The sequence below is a fragment of the Maylandia zebra genome, linkage group LG15, assembly GCF_041146795.1.
Source record: "Maylandia zebra isolate NMK-2024a linkage group LG15, Mzebra_GT3a, whole genome shotgun sequence".
NCBI classification, from domain to species: domain Eukaryota; kingdom Metazoa; phylum Chordata; class Actinopteri; order Cichliformes; family Cichlidae; genus Maylandia; species Maylandia zebra.
Genome location: NC_135181.1, coordinates 22,471,505 through 22,486,252, shown reverse-complemented (window position 1 = coordinate 22,486,252; position 14,748 = coordinate 22,471,505). Strand labels below are relative to the sequence as shown.

The window sequence follows — 14,748 nt, the reverse complement described above, 5'->3', positions numbered from 1 at the left end:
TGTTTGTTCAGTTCAGTTCAAAAACAAGTAGGACCGTAAATAAGTGTAGGGCTCAGTCCCAAACATGTATGGTGAGCATTAAATGAAAGAATCGCAGGTTTTGAAACAGGTTGATGGCTCTGATCCTAATGGCAACTATTACAAATACATTTCAATACATCAAGAGCATATTTAATACATTGAATGTGCTTTTTTTTGCTTTCAAAGATATGCATGACATAAATAATTTTAAACTGTAAACCAAATCTGAGACAGAAATGTGTAAAATGCAGTGGATTTAAAATTATCCTCACACTAAGTACTGTATTTAAAAAAAACCTGTCAATTTATCACACACTGAGGTTAATTATGGAGTTCCACAGGGTTCAGTGCTAGGACCAATTCTGTTTACATTATACATGCTTCCCTTAGGCAGCATCATTAGAAGACATAGCATACATTTTCACTGCTATGTTGATGACACCCAGCTCTATCTGTCCATGAAGCCAGACACACCAATTAGTTAAACTGCAGGAATGTCTTAAAGACATAAAGACCTGGATGGCCGCTAACTTTCTGCTTCTTAATTCAGATAAAACTGAGGTTATTGTACTCGGCCCTGAAAATCTTAGAAATATGGTATCTAACCAGATTCTTACTCTGGATGGCATTACCTTGGCCTCCAGTAACACTGTGAGGACCCTTGGAGTCATTTTTGACCAGGACATGTCCTTCAACGCACATATTAAACAAATATGTAAGACTGCTTTCTTCCATTTGCGCAACATCTCTAAAATTAGAAATATCCTGTCTCAGAGTGACGCTGAAAAACTAGTTCATGCATTTATTACTTCCAGGCTGGACTACTGTAATTCATTATTATCAGGATGTCCAAAAAACTCGCTGAAAAGCCTTCAGCTAATCCAAAATGCTGCAGCAAGAGTACTGACAGGGACTAGAAAGAGAGAGCATATTTCTCCTGTTTTGGCTTCCCTTCATTGGCTTCCTGTTAAATCCAGAATTGAATTCAAAATCCTGCTCCTCACATACAAGGTCTTGAATAATCAGGCCCCATCTTATCTCAATGACCTTGTAGTACCATATCACCCTATTAGAGCACTTCACTCTCGCTCTGCAGGCCTACTTGTTGTTCCTAGAGTATTTAAAAGTAGAATGGGAGGGAGAGCCTTCAGTTTTCAGGCCCCTCTTCTGTGGAACCAGCTTCCAGTTTGGATTCGGGAGACAGACACTATCTCTACTTTTAAGATTAGGCTTAAAACTTTCCTTTTTGCTAAAGCATATAGTTAGGGCTGGACCAGGTGATCCTGAATCCTCCCTTAGTTATGCTGCAATAGACGTAGGCTGCCGGGGGATTCCCATGATGCATTGAGTTTTTCCTTTCCAGTCACCTTTCTCACTCACTATGTATTAATAGACCTCTCTGCATTGAATCATATCTGTTATTAACCTCTGTCTCTCTTCCACAGCATGTCTTTTATCCTGTCTTCCTTCTCTCACCCCAACCGGTCGCAGCAGATGGCCGCCCCTCCCTGAGCCTGGTTCTGCCGGAGGTTTCTTCCTGTTAAAAGGGAGTTTTTCCTTCCCACTGTCGCCAAAGTGCTTGCTCATAGGGGGTCATATGATTGTTGGGTTTTTCTCTGTATCTATGAAGCGCCTTGAGGTGACTTTTGTTGTGATTTGGCGCTATATAAATAAAATTGAATTGAATTGAATCAGTTTGTTGATCAAATTTGTCTCTGTCTCTCTTATTTCAGCAACAGCAACCTGGCAACATTTAGCGTTTATTGTAAGAGATGGTGATGAAGTCGCGTTGCCGTGTAAAAATCCAGTAGATGGCCAGCGTAACTGTGACAGTACAACCTGGATGTTCATGAATTTAAGAAGTGCAAAAACAGTAACACTCTTTGAACATGATCAGTTTCACAAAGAAGCTGGAGCTAAGTTAGGTAGACTGAGCGTTACAGCAAACTGTTCTCTAGTTATTCAGAAGGTCACAGATCAGGATGTTGGTCTGTACAAATGCAAACGGTTCATATCAGGAAACCAACAAGACTCACCTGTTCATCTTTCTGTTATTCACAGTGAGTATTTGTATATCAGTGTTGTCAAGTTAATGTGTTTTGTTTTGAGCAACATACTGAAATATTACAAAAATATTCATTAAAATGATGAGGCTAATGTTTCTGTTGTTGTCTTTATCTCTCGATATCTCCATCATCACCAGTGACTGAACAAAAAAGCAACGATAAAGTCATCTTTTACTGCTACGTGTTCTCATATGAAGGCTGTAGGCATTCAGTGGAGTGGGTCTACGAGGGTAAAGAGAATATATCCTCAGTCATGGAGATTTCATCACGTTCCTGTAATTCCAATGTGGCATTTGAGACATCTCACTTTAATCAGAAGTCAATTTTGTCTGAATTACTGTTTGTAAGGTGTAAAGTGACAGATGAAGACAAAAGAGTGCAGCTGTTTCCCTTCAGCCCTCCGTCCTCGGGTGAGAAAACGTAAAAACTATAATTGACCTCAAACTGTTGCTTATAATTAAACCAAATATGCGTCCATGTGTTCCAGGTTGGTCATGGTGGTATGTTTATGTGACTGTGGGTTTATCAGCACTCTTAATTATCATAGTGATCATCTCATGGAAGAAAATGAAAGGTAGGACCATTCACAAATTAAACATTAAAATTAAAAAGTTAAATGTTTCATCTTTTGTCTGTATCATTGTGTAGATCTTTGTATAAAAATATTGGATGTTTCAGCGTTCATGTTTGATATGTTTTGCTGACTTTGCATTGAGGAAAACAGTTTATGGCTTGATGATAAATACAACTGAGAAAGCTTAGCAACTGACCATAATTTGAATTTCAGCAGGCAAAGACGTGAGATCAGCAGATCACCTGATCAGTCATTTGTGCAAGTGTCTGAAACCCACTTCTGTGTCTGACTTATGTCATATCTGTTGTTTTTTCCAGGAAATAAAAAACAAAAGGAAGGAAATAAGGTGAGTTTAAACACTACAATGTTTATTAGTACTAAATATTTGTACTGTCGCAAAAACCGATTTATAGGGACTGCATATACAGCAGAAAAAGCATAATTTGAGTCACCTATGTTTCTGTGCCTGTGCAGGAACCAAGCTTAAGCCCCAAAGAGGCTCAGTCTGGTTCAGAAGCCAGTCACAACACTGTGAGATCACACACACTACACCCAGTTCAAAGTTACACTTACTGCTGTATAGGGATGGGTACCGGTATCTGGCATAAACGGTACCCAGACCGAAAAGCAGGGCACATTTCGGTGCTTCATTTCGGTGCTTTTTTTTCCCTGAGATGTCACACACTTTGGATTCTAGCCAATCATTTTACCTTTGCAAGTGTAGTAGGCGGGCCCAGGTACGTACGTTCTTTTAGAGCAGAGCTACAGATTAGCTGCCCAAGGTGAAGCGGTCAAAGTCTGGCTGTACTTCACAGCAAAAGATGCAAACTCAGCAGCCTGCAACAAGTGCTTTAAGGTGACACTGTGCAAAGGAGGTAACTCCTCGAATCTGATGAAACACCTGGTGACGCATAGCGTTTTTTTAAAGGCTGAGAAATGCACCGTATTTGATAGCTTGCTGCGAGACCTCACACCGTGCACATCTACTGCGGGTGTGGTGCCTGTTATCGACCCGGAGTTAGCAACATGCACCCGAAGAGGAGAGTCCTGGCCCCTAGCCCTGCCAGTGTAGCAGAAATGATGACGGATGATGATGGCAGCAGCAGCCGTTCTTCTCTGTGTGAGTAGCTTAATGTTGTTCGTGTGTAAGCTAACCACGTTATTAAATGAATGCATGTAAGGTGAACTAGCAAACACTGTCATAGTTACATGCAGCTGTCTTCTTGTTTGATGGCAGATGCTCCCTTCACCCTGGCCAAAAAGGCTAAAATGACCAAAGAAAAAGTGGGAAACAGCTAAACATGAGAGGTTTTTGGACAAAGTTGGTGTTTTTTTCCCCATTGTTTAAGCACTGCTTCCAACCAAGAGTGATACCATATATACCCTATAGCTGCAGAAAAGGCTAACATTGTTATCTTTTTACAAAAAACAGCTAAACATGAAAGGTTCTTGATTCTTTAAGCACCGGTTCGAGCACCGTTTAAGCACCGGCACTGCTTCAAAAGTACCGGTTTGGTACTGGTATCGGATAAAACCTAAACGATACCCATCCCTACTGCTGTATTTGTTCATTCTAACATGTCTGTTTAAAAAAACCCCAGTGCTTGACAAAGGTTTTGAATTCAAAATAATTTTGTATCCATTATAATGTCTTCAATTTATAGGCTGAACCTGACGACGGTGTTTCTTATGCCACCATCAGCTTTGCCAAGAAGACCCAGAATAAAGCCAGGGTAAGATCTGTAATCGGTTACAATGAAGATGTTGGCATCCAAATCATAACTATCAAAACTTCTGACATGTATGATTAATTAAGGTAGGAATTTCTTATTCATGTTTTCTTTAAGGTACCCTGTAATGGTGCAGATGATACTGTGACATACAGCACTGTAAACGCTTCCTTATCTTCTGCTGGATATTCTTCTTCCAGTGATCTCTATTCCATCATCAACAAACCAAAGAAATATATGACTGGATTATGATTTCTTTTCTTGTGCACTATCGTACATGAAGCCACCGAGATAACACAGACTCCCTCTAGAGGTGGAGAGGGTGAAAATATTCCCAGATTGAAAATGCAATAAAATGAGATACTTATGTGAAATGGATATTTGTGTATGAGTGTTTGTCAGTCACTAACAGACAACCAAAGAAACATAGTTCTGTTAGCAGTATAATGTGGCTGTTTCTGTCCTGGATGCTGTTTCCACTTTACCATCGCACTCATATCCTTTTGTGCAATAAAACCAAAAATGTTGTCCATTACTCTACTACTCAAAAGCTGTATTGCTGTACAGCTTCTCCTCTCCACAACTTTCTTCGTTCTATAAATGAACTGTAATCATCTAATTACATTGCAAGTGCTGGAGTGAACTTTTTTCACTGCTTTGCGAATGGGTCATTCATTCTGCCAGTCACATGACAAAAAGTAAGATTGATGGTCAGGATAACTATCATAATAATATCATGGACTTCAGTCAAGGAAACACAGCAGCGGAATTGACTGGCTGACTGGAAGTGGGTGTCTGATTCAAGGTTCAAGATTTATGATGGCGATCACTGAACCTACAGAAAGGTCATATCAGAGGGCATTGAGGATTAGATTTTATTGTTCTTCTGTCTGTTTCTGAGAGTATTAACATCATCATTGCTTCTCATTGTGTCCTATTAGAACATAAAATGGATATTTTAAAAATAATTACACTGATGAAACTCATTTCTGTCTTGTTATTTCTTAACAAGAGGAAAAAATGGTTGAGTACACAAACATTTATTCTTACACTTTGTTACATGTCATACTGACAGTATGAAACATCCAAATCTGGGCTTGTACTGGTTTGGTGAGCTGATGTTGAAGTTTTCAGTCATTCTGTGAAGTCTGACAGAGGGAGAAGCCTTCAGCATTTTCAGACACCATCACGACATCTTCATGATCACAGATGTAGGAAAATAAAAAAGCTGGGACATGGCTTTTTGCACCATTGCCACCACCTTCTGCCAGTCATGGGGCATCACATCCTACCAGTCACAAATAAGAAGGCAGCAACTATACTCTGTATTTTCAAATAAAGATAATACTGTATTTGATTTTTTTAATACTTTAATGACTATTTGAAAATTCAAAAATGTATTGTACCAGAACCAGAGGACAGTCCACTGAAGCACTCAGTCGGTCATGTTCTTGTCTTGAGCCACTAATCAGTGAGTTAGTACTGCCACATTTTTTAGTGTATGTGTGGCATTGCCACAAACAAAATATTACGTCCAGCTCTTACTTTAAATACAATGACATTATGACAACATTTTTTTAAATTATTAAATTAAATACAGTGACATGTAAATAATAAATATGAAAGTCAGCACATCAGTGAGAGGATCATTTCATACATGTAAGTTTGTGTCATATATTTGAATGTGGGTGCAATATGTCTTCCGTCTTGCAGTGTATTATGCACAAAAACCATCTCACAGTAAAGTTGTCAAACATATCATTTTCAGTCATGGGAGAGTATTTACACTAAAACATTAAAAAGAACAGATGTGGGTAACCTAATTTGTTAAACACAAAGTAATATTTAGTTATATGATACAAGGTAACACATTATGTTTAACATTTAAAAAGTTTTAAAAATAAACAAGGAGATATGATACAATTTCCATTTACTCATGTTAACACAGAGCATAAAAGCAATAAATAGTATGTATAACCTATCTTTTTGTACTCTGTGTTGGTGGAAACTTTATGAATGAGGAAATGACATAAAGCATCACTCAGCTTTTTTCAAATGCAGAAGGAGGGGAGAGCTCAGAGGTTGTTGAAGAAAAATTGCCAACGAGGGACTAAGTTGTTCAAAGTTTAAGTAAACTCTCTCTCTGGAACTTGGAGTTTACCTCATCCAAGGGTTGACAAACCCACAATAGTATCTTCCTACCCAGACACATAAAAACCCTAAAACAGGGCCCAGAGCTCTGGTGCTATTGTATCCCTGTTTTTACTAAAACACTTTCCCATTCACGTCAAAGAATTCTTCATGCAATGAGGAACCAGCAGGTCGCAGACCACAAAAGCATCTTATCTGTGTTTCACCACTGTGGCATGGTAGCTGCTACAGGATGCCTACTTTTCATTGCAAACATTTCAGTTTTTAATGCTGATGAATTATATGAAAATAATACTACATTGTCATATTCATATTCCCCTGTATACTCTATCTTAATGCCATTTATGATTCTAATTTTAGATTCTCCGTTGAGGTAAAAACGCACCACTGTCTACTGTGAAAATGCATTAAAAATATGAGAAAAACAACATTAAATGAAAAACTGTCTCTCTACTCATACGTACACTAAATTTGGTTAAAAATTTATATTTTTTAACAATTGATAGGTGTGCAAGAGGCAGACTAAAGTCACTATGACAGAGCAACACCTCAAAAACCACATAAAGCAGAAGCTGTGTGTAACTTTAAGAAAATACAAGAGACTGTGTCATTAGTGAGCACGAGAACGAGAAAGAGATGGCTGAATTCGGGAGCGTTAAAATAACTGTATTTCTGCTTCTGATGCTTCAGTTTACAAGTAAGGACAAGTTTTGCTGGCAACTTTGTTTGACTCAATGAGACTACATTTGAGACCAACTTGTTTCGTATCAAAAATAATCCTCAAACTAAATTTGCGCCAAGTCACATTTGTGATCTTTATCTGTCATATTTCTCTTTTTTTTCTCAGCACCAACACTTCATCTACTTCAATCTGTCTCTATTGTCATAGTTGGTGATGACCTCACTTTGCCTTGTGAAAATGTGACACATGGTCAGGATGACTGTAACAGTACTACCTGGGCCTTCAGTGGTTCAACAGACACGGCAGTAGTGGAGTTGGCCACTCATGGGCAGATTCACAAAGATGTTAGAGCTAAGTCAGCCAGGCTGAGTGTTAGTGAAGACTGTTCTCTGGTTGTAAACAAGGTCACAGTTGAGGATGCTGGCCGTTACACGTGCAGACAAATCAAATCAGGAAATGAAGTTTCAGAGTTTGATGTCTATCTTTCCGTTATTAACAGTGAGTATTTCATTCATAATTTTTTCAGCTCAAACTGTGCGTGAAACATTAAAATATTCAATACTGTGATTAAACTATTTTTTCTCTCATCTTTTGTCTTCACCAGCGACTCAACATGACAACCCGGGGTAGCGGTCACGTCCGGTTGAGGGCTCTGTTGGCTCTCAGGTGACTGTTTCCTCGTGGCTGCGTGCAGCGGGGCTAGGGGAGGGTCTGTGCTGACGGACGTGGGTTACTGACCTGGCAACCTGGCTGCCCCTGGGTGGGTCCGGGATGGGCGTGAGGTTCTGGGGGCGCTCCGTCTCTGGGCTGGGGCCCGGGCCGGGCCTCGGGGGCTCGGGTCCTGGTTGGTGTGTTGCCGGGGTTGTGGGCGGGTGGGTGCATGGGGGCCCGGCCCTGGAGCAGGGTGCCGCCGGTGCATCGAGCCGCCTGGGGGGCTCTTCAACTGGTGGGGGGGATGGTCACATCTTGCAGGAGCTTTCTTCTCTCAGGAACTCTCTGCAGGAGGGGGAGATACAGGAGAGGTGGAGGAAGATCTCAGCCTGGGCGTTTACCGTCTTATGTAGTCTGGAAGATGTGTGGTTGGTGGGGTGGGTGCAGTTTTCTCTGTGGTGGGGTTGGGTGGACTGTCCAGGGCTCTGTGGAGCCGGGGGGCGCTACTGCACTGGGCCCCGGTCTGATGGGCCTGGGCCCCCCTTCCCTGGCGGGTCGCGGAGGGTGGGAGTGCCTACTGGGGTCAGCGGGGGAGCTGGCCCCAGGGAGGGGTTACCTGCCCCTCCCTTCCTTCCCTCCCCATCTCCAGCTGCCTCTCTCTTCCCGCTCCTCCACAACCACCCACACATGCAGGGCCTTGGAGTGGGGGTATGTCACCAGGGTGCAGAGGAGGCTACCCCCCCCCCCGTCCCCTTCTGGCTGCCTCTGCCTCAATTTTATCCCACAACTCAGACATTCACATTATTCACACTCTCATTACACATACATATAGGATCTTGGGGGTGGGCACAATCACGGAGTCCAAATCACCATCAGGGTGTATACCTCACCCCTGACGTCGTTGCCCACCTCTCAATTTTAAATACACTTAGTCATTGAGGGTTAGCAGGAGGGACTATGCGCTTACCTGCTGCTCCTTGGCAGGTAGCTCCATGCCCTCCTGGGTTTTAATTGCACCTTAGAACACATATGCATCAACACTACAATGAGCGGGTGGAGGGAGGTTTGGAGTCTTCTCCCACCCCCATTCTCTGCGGCCTGCTGGAGCGGGAGGGCTAGTAGGAGGAGTTGGCCGTCCGACTGCGGTCTGGGGTGTGGGGCCTCCCTGCTGCTGTGGAGTCGGGGTGGTCTGCCTCTCCCCACCGCAGGGAAAAGGGTAACACCACCTGGGTCTGGGTGCAATTCCCCCCTCCAGGGGCAAGGGTACCTAGACCCGGTTTGTAGAGTACGCTTGGGGAGTGTGATTGTGTGTACAGCGTCTCTTTATGTCTGTCTCCACGTTGGTTGAGTGTGGAGTGAGTGCATATGAGAGCATGAGGGTGGGAATGGATGTTTGTGTCTGTGTGTGCCTGTATGTCTGTGTCTATATGTCAGGTTGGGTATCAGACGCCACCTCTCTGGGGACACCTCAGGCCCTCCAAGGTTTGGAGGCCTATCTCCACCCACCACCACTTCCCCTGCCGGTGGCGGACTCCCTCAGGTGTCGGTGTGTTGGTGGTTCTTTGTGTCTGGGGGTGGGCGTCCGGGTACACACCGGCTCACTCCTTGGCGGCCGCTTGTCGGGGCCTGGGGCCTGGGGCTTGCTCGGGCCCCTTTGGAGGTGGGGTGCCCCCGGCCTCTCGGCCTAGGGCTCGGTCACTCAGGCGCAGCTGGGGGCCGGCGGAGCTCACGGGCGCGTCACTGCAACTCCCCCTGACTTCTGCTCCGCGGCTGCTGGGCGAGCCCTCATCTGGGACTCTCCTCAGCTCTTACTGGGACAGTGGCGCGGCTGCCCCTCTGTTGGTCTTCCATGGTCTCTTGTGTTCTGGGGGCCTCTGGATGTCTGGAGTTTTGATCTCCTCCATACCCGCTTCACACCCTGGAGGACGGGGCTGTGGCCCCCCCACACTCCCTAGCAGATCATTACATGGAGAAACCTTTGGAATGCAAGCATGCTGATCCACACAGGTATGCACACATGGGTATTCACAGACGCGGACTAAAGCTTTCTTGGCTGCTGCCTCAAAGCACACTGTGCGCTGTCTATCTTGCGTGCTGCACAATATCGTTTATTACTTAGTAAATACTGATATCTATGACTAGCTAGTTTATTGTGATGGTGCTTTGTTTTCTCTATTATTATGTTGCTCTTTGTTGTTTGCTGTCTCCTCTGTTTGTTTTTGTTTGTTTGTTTGTTTTTTTTTTTCTCCATACAGGTGACCCAGGAATTTTTTTTTTTTTTTTTTTCTCTCTCTTCCCCCCCCTTCTCACCGTCTCTTCTCCCCTTTGGTTTTCTTTCTTTCTCTCCCCCTCTCTCTCTCATTCATTCCCCCTGTCCTATTTATTAAAAAAAAAAAAAAAAAAAAAAAAAAAAGTTTGTTGAATTCATGTCACTGTGGTTTCAAAATGTACATAGTCATTTTCATTATTTAGAAATCATTTTATTAAATATCCATTCTACTTAAAAAAAACCCAAAAAAACCAAAAAAAAAAAAACATGACAACGGTAACAAAGCCATCTTGAGCTGCTCCTTGTTGGCATATAAACCCTGTACATACACAGTAGAGTGGCTCTACGAGGGTGAAGAGAACATCTATACAGACATGAAGATATTACCAGGTTCCTGCTCTTCAGCAGTGACATTTAAATCTCAACTTAATCAGAAGTCAAAGATTTATGAGTCTCTGAAGTGCAATGTGACAGATGAGTCCAGTAACAAAGTGAAGCTGTTTCCCTTCAGCTCTCAGTCGTCAGGTGAGAAAACAAGCTGCTATTACCTCAAAGTAAAGAGTATCATTAAAAAAAGCTTCATCTGTAAATCTTTTTAAGTTTAAACAGCCATTTCAGCCATAATATTCTGCATGTTTTTGCCATTGATTGGGGAAAAGGAACATAAGACACATTTTCATTGTACAGATTTGATTTGGCTGCTGTTTTGTGTTTTCAGGTGAGAATGCAATGACAACAAAAAAATCCACAACAGCAAAAAAGTTAATAGTGACACCAAATCCAGCACCGGAGGCAGAATAATTAAAAAACAGTAATGAAAACAGGATCACTCATGATAATTAGATTTTGCAATAGGCTACATCAGAAGGGAAATACAAAAAAAGTGCTAAAATTGTACTCATCACCACTATGATTTAAAAAAAATAACTATGTGTCAGTAAAAATAAATATTAATCCTTAGATTTTTTAAAAGTAAGTTCAACATGGATTAATTTTCTTTCCAGGTTGGTCATGGGAGCATATTATATTTCCTGCTTTAGTAGCAGTCTTAGTTGCTGCTGTGGTGATGATCACAAGGAAGAAAACTAGAGGTGAGAACAGGACAAATGTAAATCAGCGTTTTAACTGTTAAATTTAATGTGTTTTGCTGACTCATGACATGATGAAGTTCAAGTTATGTGGACAAGTCTTAGATTATTAAATTAGACAACCAGTCTTTACCAGTTTAATCATTTGAGACAACACCGTTTTCTATAATAACTATAAGAACACAGACTCAGAACTAGAAGCGCAACTCAATTTTTTCCTCTTTGCAGGGAACATGGAAATGGATGGACAGAACAATGTGAGTTTCATCCATTGATCATTCTGATTCTTCAATAAAAAACTGAGTTTTGGTGATTGTCTGTTAAGTTCTCTACACCTGTATGACCCTAGGAAAATAAAAAATTTTAATATAGTGAAAGTAAAACTTTACAGAAAAAGTTGATTTAATGTGGAGAATCTAAAAATGAACAAACCGGGCCTGTAGTTGTCTGTGTCACTTTGTGACTGGTTGAAAAGGAGTGTGTTAATTTCAGTCATATTTCACATGGAAGATGTTGACTTGTCTACAAGCAGTCACCATTTACTCTCTGACATGTAGTGAAACTTTAAAAGTGCGATGGAAACTGCCATCAGAGAGTGTCCACCTTCAAATGAAAAGTTGTGCCTTATAACTATAAAGTACACATTTCAAAAGGTGCAGCTTTTACTTCGACAGAGAACATTCTCTGCTCCCGGTTTGTGTGCTCTTTTCATATTTTTACCACCACTTGCAAGTGTAGTTTGCAAGTGCTAGCTAATTGTTGTCTTCTATCCAAATTGCTCATGGGAGCAGGAACCTACTAGTGACCAAAGCAATTGTAAGAAGGTTTTTGGTGCAGTACTATATACCACTTTATGAAAAACGTCATATTATCCGATGCCAGCAACTCCTAACAACCACTCTCCAACCATTCACGAAATGCATATATTCAAGTTTCAGCAGAATACCTACACTTAATTTTATAAGCTGTGTGCAGGGACCGAGTTTAAACACGGCAGAGACTCACATTCTCTGAACTGTGTCTATGTGCAAAATACTTTAATACTTAAATCAAGGTTTGGATTAATGTGTTAGCAATCATTATGTGATCGTCCTTATGTAGACTGAACCTGAAGATGACATTTCCTTGGCTTCCATCAGCTACACCAAGAACACCAGAGAAGAAGGCACAGTAAGCTTTGTGATGGGTTACAGTGAGGATGTTAATATCAGTTCTGTTATTATTGTTGTTGTTATTATTATTATTGTTTAAGTATTATTAAGTATAGAATTATTTCTTCTTCTAAGCTCTAGGTGGTGATGATAAAGGTGACAGTGTGACCTACAGCTGTGAAAGCCTTCTCGTCTTCTTCTGGAGTTTAATCCTAGCAACGTCTCCTCCACAGTCAACAAATCAAAGAAATAAATCCAGTCATGTTCACTCAACATATTTAAAAATGCTTTGAATGTTGCCTGATTGTTCAGTTACCGATGATCTAGATCTAAATTAAAGGGGCTAGTGCTATTATTAAGTAGTAAAACAATGATTTTTAACAACCTGACAATTGTCTTTACTTATCTCAGTGTTATATTATGTAATCTTTCTTTAATGCAACTTTTAAAGGATAATTCTGTTTTTTTTCTACACTGAATAATGAAAACACATCCTCCTTTAGTGTTGATAGAGCAAAGCAGTTGCAAATCACCTCCATCATCCATAAAGCCACAGAGCAGAGACTCCCTCTAGAGGTAGAGAATGTGAATATATTGGGTCCTCAGCATTAGGAAATAAAATTATGGCTTTCAATATATTTTTGTGTTATTTACATCTACAACAATAAAAACTAAATAGGTCTCAGAAAAGAAAAAAACATCTTGTTTCATGTTTCTTGTTTGGCATGCTTTGAACATAACCACTATTAAACAATCAAAAAGTAACTGTTTATTTCACTGCTTTGTTGGGTCTCTATCTCCATCTTAGCCATCTCTTCCTTGTTGAGGCGAGGGATTCTGGTTTTGTGGCACAAATATAATGGTGTACAGTAAGAGTTGAGCGAGCACGGGCAGAAATGTTGAGAGCGCGAGCAACACATTGCGAGCGAACGCAAGTGCAAAAACTGAGCGAGAGGGGCTGCTATTGTGTGTGTGTGTGTGGATAATAGCAAACACTGAAATACATTTTTTGCACGCAGCAATGAATTTTGTTCACTCAAATTTAGCTTTTCTTCGCTCAAAAGAAATTTCTCCTGAAAATGCAACACTTGCACCTGCAAATTTTTTTTACGTGCGCTCAATTTTTTTTTTACGTGCGCTCAGAATAGTGACACAAAAACAACGCCATAACAGCCCTGTAACTAGTGGGAAACAGACAAATTCTGCCCCCTGGTGGGAAAAGGTAAAATCTGCATTCCACAATAAAAAGCAAGTGTATAATCACTGGATATTGTACTCTTAGAAGCTTCAATGTCAAAGCATCCTACACTTACAAACCGGGCTAAGATGCAAAACAAAAAAACAAGCAAAAGGAACAAAGTTAAGTTATATGTAAAATAAGGCTGGCAATCAGATTGGCAACCTGTCCAGGTTGGATCTCACCTCTTGCCCTCTGGTAGCTGAGATAGCCTCCAGCAGCACTGTGACCCTGAGAAGGAAGATAATGGATGGCTATAAGTTAGATTTCTACATAATGTTTATTTTAACAAACCATCTGACAGCAACATAAACAGACAAACAGGTCTGTCTCAGTTTAGTGATCATAAGTTTCTAGTGTTTCTCGGGGCCCCTCTCACGGGGGGGGGGGGGGGGGGGGGGGGCTATACCTTCTCCCTCACAGAGAGAATTATGACCTTGTTTTCTGCTTGGCTGTCACCTAAGGATTTACATCCCTGATAAACAGAAGGAGTCTCACTATCTGTTTAACGTCTCCCATTACAATGGCCTCACTGTGTTAACATTCCCCATGCATGCAAACTAGTGACAGGAGTGCTCTTACTATAGTAAAGAGAGAAAGTGATATTACTATAACTAATGTGATTTGATTAAATATGTGATTAATAAATGAGAAAAGAAATCTGCCACCACAACATTCTCTAGTCAAGAAGGTGAAGGTGGAGGGAGAGCTCCAAAAGAAGAGACTAAAGTCACTATCAGGAAGTGACACCTCATAGTGACTAATTTATGTCAGAGGTAAAGACCCCTTAAAGCTCCCAGGCCTCTGGTGTGTAGAGAACCTTTTTATTATATTAAACCCTCTTTATTGTAAAGACATTTTTCCTGCTCCAGCTTTGATCCTCGGAACAAAATTCCTAACTTTCCCCGCATTCAAGTTGGCCCCCTGAAGTGTTCTTCTGCTCTGCCTGCCCCCCTCCAGGTCAATTCAGTGCAGTTGAGTTGTATTTATATGGCACCAAATCACAACAACAGTTGCCTCAAAGTGCTTTATATTGCAACGTAAAACCCTTCAAATGCCCTGAACTTCCTAACCCCCAGATCTGTCACCTGCTCCGTCTCCTGGTATTTGACTTGCATTTTTTTTTTT

General features: G+C 41.4%; 1 protein-coding gene and 1 long non-coding RNA gene across 2 annotated transcripts; both read left to right on the top strand.

The window, feature by feature from the left end:
• The first annotated feature begins 3,451 nt into the window (after nt 1–3,451).
• LOC143412565 (uncharacterized) lies at nt 3,452–4,762 on the top strand. Its single transcript, XR_013093076.1, has 3 exons — nt 3,452–3,781; nt 4,326–4,394; nt 4,509–4,762. It is a non-coding gene; the product is annotated as an uncharacterized LOC143412565 (long non-coding RNA).
• A 5,652-nt stretch (nt 4,763–10,414) lies between these two features.
• Nucleotides 10,415–13,118, top strand: LOC101487717 (uncharacterized). The gene is made up of 5 exons (XM_024805287.2): nt 10,415–10,669; nt 11,149–11,235; nt 11,461–11,489; nt 12,334–12,402; nt 12,519–13,118. Exons 1-5 carry the CDS (start codon nt 10,519–10,521, stop codon nt 12,522–12,524), a joined length of 342 nt encoding a protein of 113 aa, XP_024661055.1. The 5' UTR covers nt 10,415–10,518; the 3' UTR covers nt 12,525–13,118.
• The last annotated feature ends 1,630 nt before the right edge of the window (nt 13,119–14,748 follow it).